Source organism: Abramis brama (assembly GCF_963993115.1).
Source record: "Abramis brama genome assembly, chromosome: 16".
Taxonomy (NCBI): domain Eukaryota; kingdom Metazoa; phylum Chordata; class Actinopteri; order Cypriniformes; family Leuciscidae; genus Abramis; species Abramis brama.
Window position 1 is genome coordinate 27,318,800 of NC_139978.1, and position 15,102 is coordinate 27,333,901.

The 15,102-nt window shown below is 39.4% G+C and overlaps 1 protein-coding gene across 2 annotated transcripts in view; it reads right to left on the reverse strand.

The window, feature by feature from the left end:
* glis1b (GLIS family zinc finger 1b) overlaps window positions 1-15,102 on the reverse strand; it is an 81,143-nt gene that overhangs the window by 39,401 nt on the left and 26,640 nt on the right. For both annotated transcript variants that reach the window (XM_084087222.1, XM_084087223.1), the window contains 2 exons: window positions 10,134-10,323; window positions 6,086-7,298 (listed from right to left, as the gene is read on the reverse strand). In XM_084087222.1, coding sequence (XP_083943348.1) covers window positions 6,086-7,298; window positions 10,134-10,323 — 1,403 coding nt within the window. The remainder of the gene's footprint in view (window positions 1-6,085; window positions 7,299-10,133; window positions 10,324-15,102) is intronic.

Here is a 15,102-nt window from a genome sequence, read left to right on the forward strand (position 1 = left end):
CAACTTTGTGCAGTAAATAAACCAAATAAAAAGTGCAATAAATGTTCTCATATCTCACAAAGCTAGAATCAGGGAATAGTAAATTAAAGTTCAGTCAACAATCCACCTTTTTATGGAGATATTCCCCGGAGTAATTCTGACGAGGAGTACCTCCAAATATTAAATTAATGGAGATCGTTCCAAATTACCTTTCACAAATTTGATGGAAAGTCCATTATAAATTGACTAAAGGAAGACTAGCATTTTTCTCCATAGTACGAATGATGGGACTAACTTAAGCCTATTCATCTGTGTATAAAACCATACATGTATGTAGCATAAGGACTGTGTCTAGCAGGGTCTAGCGCTCAAAAAGCCTGAGGAAATTTTGGCCATTAGCCGTGTTTGGTCCCCTCAGTGTATTAGTAGACGATACGCCCCACTTGCAGGGTTAAACAGATTAAGCACTTGGATTCGGGACAGATATGAGTCTATGACACAATGCTAAAATAATGTGGCCATCAGTCTCTGTCTCACATTTCAGGTATATAATTAAATGTCAGGAAATTACTTACTCAAAATATAGCATAGCATTCCAGACAAATGTAATTAGCACAAAACATGTATGGATATTTCAATCTTTGATACCTAGTTATGCACATTTAAAGCCCTACAGCCATGAGGTGCATTGGCTGAGGCAAATGCCAATAATGAATAATGAATGCCATAATGCAAGCTTTAAAAAAAGTGTATTTAACAGGAGAAAAGAGCTACCAGATATTTGACAATGATTATTGGTTAAGTAGCTATTAAGAATGCTTAAGTGGCAGAATGTAAGACAGGGAGAGAGAGAGAAGAGGAGTAGTGACTGGATTGCATTACTAGACAGAATGACTGGAAACCTTTTACGGCTTGACAAGAACTTGGCCTGGCGTATTTGACAAGGAAAACAAGCACGATCCATCAATTCCCAAGCCTTTCATTCCACTGCCAAAACATCCTTCTCCTGACAAATCTCAGACATTTTATGCCAGCAGTTTCATCATGCTAATATATGTATCACATATGGTCTCCGTTGCTTAGCTATTAGTATGACGAAAAGACGATCGAGTCTCAGATTGGATCTGACAGCAAGCAAAAAAAGAGGCGGATTTGTTGATCTTGAAATTAAAGATATAATTCAACCGTAACTTTCATGTGATGATACATTAGCGAGTTGAAGGTTGCAAATTATGAGCTGTAATTGTAAAAACGATTCTGACCGTGTGCATTCTTCTGCAGTGCCATCTGGAAACTTGGATTCAAGTGAAATTTATGACATTTCTGAAAACTCATTGTACTGGAATCATTCACTCCACCTTCCCATTAAATACCCCAAACAGAATAACCTCCCCGAGCCACTGTTTAAAACTAATTCGCCTAGAATGCAAAGCTTCGGCAAATGGAGTGGAAACAGATAGGAAACAGTCCTCGAGTCCTGCTGCGTCAGTGCAGGTAACTGTCGCTACCTGCTAGCATAATGGGGCTTAGAGAGTTGGCAGTTGCTAAGTTAAATAGACAGGGCAGAAATGTCAGCAGCTCATTCTAGTACATCCACATTAGTATCAACGCCACTTGCTGCCTTTGCTGGGGCAAGCCAGACGGCTTGGGTTTCGCCGTGCATTCAGAGGAAAAAGTCAGCTCATGCACAGGCCATGCGTTTTAATTAGCTAATGGCACGAGCCGTTTCATCTCCAGCATCTGTGTTGATTGCTCACAAAAGCCTCCATTTACTCCAAAACACGCCATTTTGGCTAAGGTCTGGGCCGTCTGCTGCTGGAGAATTCTGAGCGCCCATCCAAAAATCAGTCTAATAAATCTTTATATATACGTTTGCCGGTTTCACACTAGCAAAGAGGGGGGAAAAAGGAAATTCCATGATCTATGTTTTTTCCAGCAGGTTGTTTGAGCCAATTTTCCTTCAAGCAAAGGCCTGTACGTTCAAACTTTGAAACGAATGCGCCATAAGGGTGGCTCTGCAATTATTTTGATGAGGTAACAAAAAAGGTGTGGTTTAGGAAGTAAATCCTAATATTCGTTTATATTACGAAATGTTATTTAAAAATAAAACATACTTTTTGGTGAGGCAAATGTTTAATGACCAACTGTCTGGTGATGGTGACGACGACAGAGATGAGAAATACAAGCAAATGGGTGTGCATTGCTCAGAAACATTTATTGCTTTAGGTCACAAATGCAATATTAATTGCAAAAACCTGTCCTATGAGACCTAGTAAAGTGAATATTTCACAAATAAGAAATATTAAAACAGGGGTCGGCAACCTCAGAGGTAACAATGGGCAAACTATTCATTGGAGTAAAGTAATAATTGAATTATATTTTTTAATAATTATTAATAACTGATTATTATTATTAAAAATATATATATATTGCTCATTTTTCCAACCCGTGATTAAATAAAACCATAGGTGAGGAAAATGTTTGATTTAATATTTTAAACTACTTGAAAAGACAACTTGAAAAAAACTAGATCACAAAAAACGCAAGAAATAAATTATTGAACAAACAATCCTGTTCCAAAATACACCAACATATTTGCATCAGACATGTCTGAATGAATGTCAGCACAGATGACGCAGGAAAAAGCCATAGTAAAATCTAAAAGGTTAGAGGAATTAATACGGTGTTATTATGACTATGAGAACTCAGTGACCGTTTAGTACAGTAGTAAACACACACTAACCACATAAAATACAGAACAGAACACAGCCCATTTACTAAACCTGTCACAGCAGGCACAAACTGCAGAAAATGTCAAGAAAACCTCATGTCGACTGCAAGCACGCTAAACCAAAGCCAAGATATTAATGTAATAGGATTAAACTAATACATTCAAGAGGAAATTCAATAAAGAAACAATCATATATGTCCAATGATGCATGGATCTGCTCATCAAACATGATCAACTGGATAAGCAACATGAGTATTATCATGAGCTGGGATAGGTGATCTGAAATACAAAGTTGAATCCAGTACAGCACTGACGTATAAGAGCCCTGGGACAGTGTCGGGGCAGTAGTCGCTGGATAAATTTTTAATATTAATGCAGACAAGGAGGGCAAAAAACCAATAAACTAAAACAACACTTGAATTAGGCATGAAACACAACAGGATATTGCAGTAAGATTATGTTGTTTCCTTTTAGATGCCTTCTCCTCTGCTGTCCGACTACCACAAAACAGCCCGCGGTGCTTTTTAATTGGAGAGAGTGAACCAAAAAGAGGCTCTCAAACTCCGCAGAGTGGTTTTAAGAGGTCTGCCGAGCTCAGTGCTTGCAGATGTAGCTGCGTTTTTACGTGCCGGGGCATAAAACCGCGTCCAGGTATGGCCGGTGACAAAGCAGAGAGTCAGAACCCCGTCCTATGTTTGTGATAATGACTTTTTCCTGCCAAGGCGCTGCATGATACAAATCAAATGCAGCACAGCTGGTAGAGAGGACAAAGCAAGGGAGAGAAAGAGAGAGAGACAGAGAGAGAGAGAGAGAGAGAGAGAGGAATGAGGGAGTGTTGTGTTTGGATGCAGAGGAATCATGCCTCGTGCACTCTCAGAGGAATCTGCAGTTGGAAAGATAATAAAGGGATTAGCTGGGTTTTCTGAAGCATTTGCTTCTAAATCAAAATGTCTCATCGGTTTCCTCTGCACAAATAGCTAGAATACCAACATGTCTTTGTATATTGCACGAGGGCCACAAATGCAACATGTTTCAGACAAAAGCTGCTTCCTGCGGAGGTTACAGGAAGGCATTGTTTCGGAGGAAAAAATGAGAACGCGTCAGAATCTGAGCAGGGTCAACTAGGGCTTATATGTGTAAATATAATTATTAAATTAATTTTATTTCTTCAATGTTTACAAGGTACTGAATGAATCAAAATGAGTTTTCATTCAGAACCACTCTGTTTCTTGTTTACAGTCTGTACTTTAACTGCAACTGCAATATCACATAATATAATTTACCATTAGAATAAATATAATTAAATTCCATTTTAAATTAAAAAACAAAACAATCAAAACTGCGAAAAACAGACTCACCCAGTAAAATAATTCTGCTACAAGTTAAATCCTCACAAACTTATTTTTACACACAACAATTTTTTGTCTTAAACAATTAAATATGTCAGTAGTTAATATTTGCCAGCCCTAAATTGTTAACAAAACAGCTGAAATCTTAATTACCACCTAGGCTACACATTCTGTGGGTTGGGAATCACTCAATAAACCACTAACACTTGAAAATGCTTTCACGTTTTGCTTACATTTTTCTTTTCACCTGTTTGCGTAGGAAACGATAACATGATTCTAGCAAAATAGAGACTAAACTTGATGACTATATATTCAGAAACAATGTCCAGCCATTTTAAAACAATACATGGGTTTGTTCCTATCTTAGCATCTGCATAGTATCGATCTGAAGAAAATGAGTGTTTGTTTGTTCTGACAGGCTGTGACACCGGGGCTGATCTTGACACATACTCCGGGCAGAGTTTTAAGAGGAAGAACAGAACCCCTACAACACTATTGAAAAAGTATGAGCAAGTCAGAAAAACAAAACAATAATGCATATACAACAGCAAATGCAACAAGTCACGAAAATAATTTCTAAGTTTATGCCACAGAGCGCGCAGCAATGCCATAAAATATAGTTGCACGTTTTGGAAGGAATTTACATGATCTAATTACATCTGTCAGTCCAGCTGCTGTGAGCTCAGAGTAAACCAACATCCTCGGGAGAATAAACAAAACTTGTCATTAATAACCTCAACGGAACTGCTTCATGCTAGCTAATATAAATGTTACCCTTGTAACATACTCCACATATTAGCGTACAGCTGTCTCCTATTGACATGGCTAAACAGATCATTTGGATAAAAAAGGTATCCTGGCATTTTAAGGAATATGCCGACTTTAAAGCAGTCTGTTTAAGTATCTGTAAAATAAAAGCCATTTTGGACAGAGTCTTGTATATGAAACAGAATATATCTGACAAGAAATCCAACATTCTCAGATTGAGCAACTGAGGGGAATTTCGCTGGTCATCTCCTCTGCGGCTCCGTTCTTACAGACTACTACATTTTTCCAAGTGTTTAGTTTGGATAAAGAACCAATTCGCTCAATACTTGTGGGATGGCTAAATGTTTAAACCTCCCATTTAAAGGGATCAAGTGCATGCATTATTTGGTTATGTTAAACAGATGTGTAGTTTTTTTTTTTTTTATCTCAATCATTTTAAAAAATGAAAAGACAGAGAGAGAGAGAAAGAGAAAGAGAGAGAGAGAGAGAGAGAGATCTTAAGAAAACAAACAGATTTTCACCCTACACAAATTGTGGACTAATTGTGTATTTGGACTTGTGCATCGGTGGGGCTGGAGCCATTTTTCCACTTGAGCTGAGAATGTTAGAAAAGGCACTTTGACATTGATTAGTGTGTTGACTTGTGGAATCAGAGAGTTTTACCTGGATGTTTCGGGTTTCACCACAACACTATTTATACAGCTAGACTACAGGTCCAATTAAATACCCAAACCCGTCAGTGGAAAAGTTAGCTGCGCTTTCGGTTGAAATCATAATTTCTCATGCCATGTGATATGGTTGTGAAAAAAAAAAATGTTGAGGAAAATAGGCATAGGTGGTCCATTGAAAGCTGTTACAAAAAAAATGAAGCTTCCAAATCTATTTCTCGAATAAAACTGACATAAAATTAAAAAAATTATATTTGTGAAACACTTTTGGGAGGCCTTTAAAGAGAGATTTGATTTATTAAAGCTAAATGAAAGAATTATTTGTCCTCTGTTGATAATACATACTTAAAAACTGATTTTAAACTGACCTTCTTAATTAAAAATAATTATACCGGCATTCGGTTTCACGAACTTTCCACTCAAATTAAAGTCATTGAGGATTCCAACTAAAACAGCTCAGTCCAAAATACTGCTTATGCCTTTTCAAGGCCATTTCAGCTGCCAGTTATAATCACCTCTATGACTTTCATTATGGGAAACTGCTGAAAATTGCTGCTTTTGACAGCCAGTTAAAAACTGTGAACACTTACCATGCATTTGTTAGGTTTCTCTCCAGAGTGAACCCTCATGTGGATGAGCAACTTGTAGCGGGCGTTGAAGGGTTTGTAGCGACGGACACATCCGGCCCAAAAGCAGGTGAAGTCCTCACCCTTTCGCTGGTCGATGTGGACCTTCTCGATATGCCTAACCAGTTCCTCCTGCTGCTCGTACGCCGCGCTGCAGTCAATCCAGCGGCATACCTGCTTATCGCTAAATACGTCCTCCCTGTCGCTCACCTGCTGTTCGACCAGGCCTGTGGGTTTGGGTTGTGCCAGCAGGCCTGAGGGTGGAGACTGCTGCTGGCTCTGAAGATGCAGTAGAGCTCCTGGGCCGGAGCCCATGTACTGGTGCAGGTGGTAGGGAGGGGGCATGGGCGGCCGTGGGGGGCCTGTTTGGTGGTGGTGGTGGTGGTGGTGATGGTGGGAATGCCCAACGCAGTGGCTTCCACGGCTCGTCAGATGGTGATAATGATGCTGAAAGAGCTCCTCCTCACTTGGAGAGAAATCATCCACCGGTTCCTGTTTCAGAGTACAGCTGTCCAGCAGAGCACCGGGCTGTATGAGAAGTCCAAGCCCGTTGCCGTTAACCACGCCGGGCCCCGGCTGCATGGAGGCTACGTCCTCACAATGCTCCACTGATGACACTGAGGAGGATGATGACGAGGAGGACAGGGGTAGGAGGCAGGACGAGGTGGAAGGTGACGGCAGCTGAGGGCTAGGTGCGGGGAGAGGCTTGTGGGAGAATGCGGTGGCGGTAGGCGACGACGAATTGGTGCGCAGGCCGTTAACGCAGGACATCTGGGAGGAGCAGATGTTGGCGGCAATATCGATTCCCTCTGAGGCTGACTGGGAGGCCACCAAGAGGCAGCGTCTCTTCAGTCCGCTCGCATTCGGCCTTGCTGAGTGACGCGAGCTCGGGGACAAAGCTAGTGGGGAGGAGCCATCTTCATTATTAAATGGATACACAGTCACCGCCATTGCCGACAATGACAAAACAGTTGCTAAGTTACTGTCATCGCCGCCACCACCGCTGTTCGGACGGTCCAATTCCCTGCGACCTGCTCCCATCCCTCCTGAAAAGTCACTCAGGGCCGATCCCAGCTTGTAGCCCTCCTGTTTGATGGGGTACGATGGCAAAGCATGACACCCATTGACGCCACCGGACAGAGACAACGAGCTGAGCTCCGTCTGAAAGCCAGCAGACCTGCGGGAGAATGAAACACACCCAGAGGAATATGAGGAGCGTTTAGGCAGAACGGAGCAGGAAGAATATGCACGCTATTAACAGCCCGGGCCTGTTGAAAGATAAAGGCAAGGGTTTCTCAAAGTACTGCCAACTCTGCACTGTCAGACACCACGGACACAGACAAGCTCTGTGCTCCGGTCCTGGCAAGCCTGCACTCTCAAACATCTCTGTTAACACTGACAATGCTTAACCAAAAGCGGTGCGATTGGAGATTCATTTTGCAAACCCTTACATGGTCTTATTAGGTTATAATGTTTGGTTTGTGCTGATCAGAAGCTACTTTTTATGTTCCCCTCTCTTCTGAAACAGTCACTGGATGGGTTTCCACTGCGGTGTACTTTAAACACTGGTTAGATCCACCACAAATGCTCCTGAGCAATTCCATGAATAAATGAAGCAGGAAATTTGGCCTGAACTATGGCTATGAATGGGTATTTAAAAATAAGAAAAGAGAGAGATGAATACAGGCAGGCTGTCATGCTCTGCGTATGACAGGCTTTGATGACACAATAGGGGTTAACCGAAGCCTACATGTGGGCTAAATAGAAGTCACCTGGTTTTGGAGGTATAATAGTGGGCCTCTAAATGCTCTGTGTTTACAATACTCCCCATTATAGTGGGAATCTTTGCCCCCCTTGAATGGGGGTCAAATTTCCCTGTGCGTCGCTGTGATCTTCCACATAATAATTCCTGTCAGTTTGCTCATTATGGATTTGTGTGCAAAGTTCTGGAATGATGTGAGAAGGGCCCTCTGTCCCAGCAGCCTATGAAGGATTTTGTCTAAGTCCCCTTTTCACTTGGTGCGGGAAACCGCTAATGCTAGCGCACTGGCTTAAATGAAGCCTCAAGTTTGTCATGAGTCGCTCCATTCAGGCTCACCACTTCCTGTTTGGCAGGAGCAGTGACATTCAGCGACAATATTGGGAGAGTTGGATGGCGTGTTTTGAGTGAAAGCACTTTGGAAAGCATCCCTTGCTGTAACTATGGGTTTCAACTGTACTGCGGCTACACAGAAGTCAACAGAAAACCGAGGACAGTCTCTTTTCCTAGCCGTTTAAAAAACAAACGCAGCCAAGAAGCACCATCAGTACTGCAGTGTTTGACAGGCTTGTTTGACTTGTTCCACACTGCATTAAGCCTCAATAAAACAACCTACATTATTTGACTTGCAGATATGTTTACAGTCTTAATGTAATTAGCATCACTATAAAATCGCAGAGACTGTCTTAAAGGGGTGGTTGATTATGATTTCACTTTTTTGACTTTAGTTAGTGTGTAATGTTGCTGTTTAAGCATTAACAACATCTGCAAAGTTACAACGCTCAAAGTTCAAAGCAAAGGAATATATTTGCTTTTAAAGAAATCGTTTTTTAAGGACTACAACTAACAGCTGGTAGGGACTACATGACATTCCTCCCGGGTTAGTGACATCACCAACCCTAAAATTTACATAAACCCCGCCCCCGGGAACGCGATTTATAGATTATCATGACAGAATATGCTAATCAATATCAACTAACCATTCAGAAATGTCCTGTTGCATTCTACATGTTGTCACTTCTTGAGCCTCTCCATTATTGTCTGACTCCGGTTTGAACATAAACATTTTCAGTGCAAGTCTGTGTGAGGTAAAAGGACACTAGCTGTTGAAGCTCCGCCCTCTGTGCCGGGAGCAGCAGCTCATTTACATTTAAAGGGACAGACACAAAAATGGTGCGTTTTTGCTCACCCTCAAAAAGTGACAATTTGAATATGCTATATAAAAATATCTGTGGGGTATTTTGAGCTAAAACTTCACATACACACTCTGGGGACATCAAAGACTTATTTTACACCTTGTGAAAAGGGCATTATACTATACTTTATATATACCTTATACTTTAAACGCTTTACATACTTTACTAGATTTACTAGATACAACTTTATATTTTGAACAGTGTGTTTAATGGGTGTCCTTTTCTGTCTTACAATCACTTCATTTACTGATAATCATGGATAAAAATCCAAAGCAAATACTTGTTGTTGGTTTATTTTTGTAAACTAAATAAATGTATTGGCTTCACTTTTTTCTTTTTTTTTTTTTTTTTTTAAAGAGTTTTAATACACTACTGTCCAAAAGTTCAGGGTTGGTAAGATTTTTTTAATGCTTCTAAAAGAATAAATGACTGTTTTCTATTTTAGTATATTTTAAAATGTAACTTATTTCTGTGACGCAGTTTGGTGCTCTGAGTTTATATTCTGAGTTTGGTGCTATTCTGAGTTTGGTGCTCAAGAAAAGCTTATAAATGTTCTAAAACTTTTGTGCTGCTTAATATTTTTGTGGAAACCGTTATACATTTTTTTTCTGGATTTTTTGAAGAATGGAAAGCTCAAAAGAACAGCATTTATTTGAAATAGAAATCTTTTGTAACATTATAAATATCTTTACAATCACTTTTGATCAATTTAACAGCAATACTTTCTTTAAAAAAATGTGACCCCAAACATTTAAATGGTAGTGTAGGTGGGAGGCGGTGTTTTCACAATCACTCATGAATATTAATTAGGTTATGCAAAATAAATTACAATGATCTTTCAGTGTTTTAGCAAATAAACAGTCAGTGTCATGGAGATCAGATCTGTAGTGGATCAGTCAAAACTGAATGTAAATAACATTATGCTTCAAAATGTTCAAAATTCACTTAATATTTTAAATAGCACATTTAGTTACTGTTTTGTCATTAAAGTAAGTTCTCATGTAGCGACTGTTCTTGCTGACCTATCCAAGTGCTCAAATGTGCTGGGAGGTCTCACCTGGCGTCTCGGTGAGGGCTCTCCTGCAGGTGAAGGTTCTGTCCGGGCTGCTCACAGTGGTTTCTGTGGTGGTACTGGGCTCCAGACTGAACTGGCAGGTTCTGCCCAGAGCGCAGTGAGGTTCCTTCTTCTGCTGTCAATTCAGGAGCGCACTCCTTCTCTGAACAGAATGAGATACATCCTCCATTCACTGAAACAGGTGGGAAATACAATAGGTAACAATTACAGATCTTTAAATCATTTGTCAAACTTTTTAAATCCATTGCATGGCTTTCTGGAATACTTGATTCTGATTCTCAATATTCTCAACTCAAATCAACATATGTCTATTTATTTATTTGGTAAGTGAGATACAGTGTGTCATTGCACAAGGAGAAACTGATTGTATAGCAAATGTAATCTAAATAAAATATGATTTCATAGTGTTTGGAAATATTCAGTGAAGGAAAGCCAAAACTCTTTTTGACTCCAGTGTGGGTGCCTGCATCTTTCAAGTTTTTTATTAACTCAATTTCAGCAATATCATTGCTCACAATGATGATATTAATGCACCACCCATTGAAGTCTGATCAAAACCAGCATCTAAACTTGTGTATAAAGCCAAACCAAAGACAAAAGAAGTTTGGTAAGATATTGTTTCCAAGTACACAAAATGAGAAGGTGACAAGTCATTGCTTTAAAGCAGAGGGGGGGGGGGCAAGTGAGGGAAACAAAGAAATTAGTGTTGAGAGGCGAGAAGAAATGAGAGAAAGGGAAACGGTGGAACAGAAGGTCACAAGACACGCAGGTCCTGTAAAGCACATGCTGGATCCCTGAAGTCAATAAACAGAAGAAACACACTTTTCACATCCATTCAAAGAATAATGGTTTGTTTATTAAATTTTGGATCATTTTTTCTTGGCTTAAAAATCCCACAGTTGGAATGTCAAACTGTGTTTGTGTATAACATCACTGATCGCTGAGCTAAAGCCATGGGCTTTCTTGCTTCATTTGGTGAGGATTGAGAGGTTTGTCAATGACGTTGGGATAGTTTGTATCACACAAAAACTAACGTTCTTTTAATCACGTCCTCCTATTCTTGCATCCCTTAGTAAGCTACTATGCTGTGCCCTCATTTTAAATAGAAATGATATATTTTAAACATATTTTAGACTTAATTCCTGTATGCGACACTAATAATCGGTTTCACAAGAAGCCTTCAAATGCCACAAACTCAAGTAGAGGTAAACTATACTGCTGATGAGGTGCAGAGAGAATATAGCCAGAAGCCACAGGAATTTTCAACACAAATCTGTTTTACAGATTTTCAAAATTGCTCAATATCATATCTGGGATGCAATTCTAGCCACAAGAGGCAGCTTGTGAAAACAATTTTGCTGTTAGCCCTTTAGCTGAGACCCTTTAACCCCCCAAAATAGCTATTTAAGCAACCATGAAGAACTGAAGACACAAATATGTATGTTTTTTCGAAATAACAGGTGAACTTTTGAGGCACTGTTGATTAAATGAATAACAACAGTCACAGATAGCATATGAAATGCCTTTGCTGAAGGTGATGACTGGAGTTTAGATGATTCTCCCTAATCCAAACTCTTGTGCAACACAGAAATTGCACATCCAACCTGCAGAAGATGAGGCAAATGGCTCAGCGTCAGACTACTTCACACTCCATAGGCTTCTTTTAATGTATTATTGTCCAACTCCAAAAATGTGCTGCCAAGTTACATCAATTCAGGTCCAAGTTCACACTAAAAGCCTATATGGACAGAACTATTGGAGAGGTTTAAAGATTTGATGCTTTGTTACATTAACAGAATTAGTCATGGCAAGGTTGCATAAGAGAAGCTTCTCCCCATTTGGAAAGTTGGACAGAACGTTAGATTGGATTTATATTGAATTTGCAATAGTAATTCACTGTTGAGTATTGCTCTGGGTTTTGGTCAGAAGGTGGAAGTCTGTGAAAGCTCCCGTTGTGAAAGCTGGGACAAAGAGAAAAAGAGAGAAAAAAAAAGAAAGAGAGAATTTTTAATTCTCAGAGAGCAGAGGAATCTACAGCCTACTTGCACTAAAAACATCAAGTATCATCAGATACATAACTAAATTTATGTTTTATTGTATTCTAAAGTATTATTTTAGGGTTTTATTGCATTGATGGAAACAGAGGAAAGGAAATTATTGGGGAGGCCAGATTCAAACCTGCATTTACCACATGAGCACCACAGGCCACGGAGCACACAAGGCCCTGACTCAGGGGTGGTTCTAGGGGGTTTCCCCTGTGTCAACAAGCTTGTCCCCCCTCTGGCCCCCCTAAGTTTGGAATCGTATCACACCAAACGATTTTCCGAAACTGTAAAATGAAGAAAACAGAAAGAAACAGAAAAAACGAAGACAGACTAAATCCAGAATAACTGTGGCAACGTTTCCAAGATGCTTGAAGAAACCTTCCTACAAAGTTACAGTACTGTGAAAAGTTTTAGGCACTTGTGTGAAAATGCTGTAAAGTGAGGATGCTTTAAAAAATAATGTCATAAATAGATTTTATTTATCAGTGTACTTCTATTAACTAAACCAAACCAATATTTGTTGTGACCACCCTTTGCGTTTAAAAAGGCTTCTGTCCTAGGTACACTTGTGCATAGTTTTTCAGGTAGCTTTGCAGTAAAGTTTCTTCAAGCATCTTGCTGCAGTTCATCTGGATTTAATCTGTCTCAGATTTTTTCTGTTTCTTCATGTAATCACAGATGGATTTGAAGATGGTGAGATCAGATCTCCGAGAGGATCATACCGGCTGTTGTCAGACTCCTCGTGCTTACAAAAATATAACTGGATTATTACAATTAATGGCAAAATGAACGTTTGGAAATGTAAACTGATATTTCCTATTGACACACTACAGCAAAAGATATAAATGGGCCAATAGAACTGGCTTTTTTGGGATGAAAATACTAATGTGCCTAAGACTTATGCACAGTACTGTATATATAACAGAAACCTTCAAAAGAGCTTCTTTCCCAGACTTGTCATGAAAAATCAAACTGAAAAGGATGGTTTCAACACATTGGCTCTCATCTATACCTGGAAGACAGACAGAACAGAGAAGGATGTTTCTCCAGCACTCTCAGAAGACCTCTGATCCTTGACCAAATGTAAGAGAGGGTAAAGGAGGGAGCAGGTTTGCAAGCATTCAGAAGCCATTAAGGAATGACAATCTTGGGTGTGAGATCACGTCTGTGCGGTGCCAATAACACCTGAGGGTAAAGCAGAGCTCTGTGATGAAGACCAGACTGAGGTGCTGGCTTCATTCACAAAAAACACAAGAACAAAATCACAGAGCAGAACCCAAATGAGGGGAGAAAAACACTTCCATTGTCGTTCTTGTTTCACATGTACAAAAGAACAAGGCTTTTGGACTCTGAACAAGTAACAAAACTGTTTTATATGGCAAAACACTCCCATATATCCATCTTATCCAGACTCATCAACCTTTAAAACGTCAGAGAAAACACTTTCCATTTCTTTTGTTGTTGACGTCAAACAAAGTCTCTGCTTCCAATCAAGTTCTACATTATTTGGCGCAACTTCATCTATCATTTGGAAATTAATAACACAGTATTGGACTGGTAAATCATACAATTTGTCCTGTTAATTATTTAGCATATTTTAGGTCTATGCAGATCATGGTAATATTAATACATTTTAATTGAAGTGTAAGGTCATGCAAATCCATTATTCAGTTATTTTATCAAATTAAGGTCATAAATGATAGGGGAAAAAATATTGCCTACATTTTCTTTGTCCGTTACTGCCATTTTACTTTGTACACTAACATTCAAAAGTTTGAGGTCATTAAGACTTTTTTTCTTTCAAATAAATTCTGTTCTTTTGAGCTTTTCTAAAACAAAAAAATTATTATATTAAAATAGAAAACAGTTATTTTAAATTGTAATATTTTTTGGAATAATATTTCAATATTAATATTTTACTGTATTTCTGATCAAATAAATTTAGAATTGGTGAGCATAAGAGACTTCTTTAAAAAACATTAAACACTCGTACTGACCCCAAACTTTTGAATAGTAGTGTATTTAAATACCTTTTTGCAATTACTTTTGAAAATACATGTCTTTTTGCACATGTCTGACATCACAACTGGAGAAAAAATGGATCATTTAAAATCTCATGTAAACATGTTTTTCTTCTCTGTTTTAGTTATCAGGGTTTTGTGCGTGTAGACGCTATCAGTGTTTGAATTTTTGTTTACATTATATTTGATAAACAATTTCATTATTACTAGTTTGGAATCGTGAAGTAAAAGCAGTTACGAATCACTGCTTTACAGTACCATACAGTAGGAGAAGACACAGTGCAACCTCCCCCCACCCCATAACCCCACCGCTGGACCACGGAGACTCCCTGCATCTGATCAGCAGATGGGTCGGCCATTATTAAATGTAATTGGTGGTAATCTCAGGTGATTTTTTATTTCGGTGACACTTCATTTTCTACAATTCTCGCCTCCTGCCTTTCAAGTCACCTAAGTGCAGCATTAAGTGCTGGAGTGAGACCGAGCTTGTGCCAGCATTTAATGTTTTCAAGTCTTCAGAGATGCTGGCAATGGAAAGCAGATGTGTGAAGATGCAGTAATACTGCAGAACAAGATGGGGGCTTCAGAGAGAGGATGGGAAAGGGGTGCGCGTATGCATGTGTGTGCTGGCGCACGTATGTGTGTATCGATTCTAATGCACGTCAAACATGTGAGTCTACAGAACAACAAGCTGCCAAACCACAAGACAGATGCGTCTGGAAATGCACTGTGACATTTCTACTCAGGCCACTTTAGCACCATAAATCATATCATCCGCACTTCAACAGTTAATGAGGATCAGAACTCTCTGATGCACTCTTCTTCCTATATTTGTTTGTCCTTTTCTGCCTTATTAACTCATTAATGGGGCTAGCTAAGGTGGGG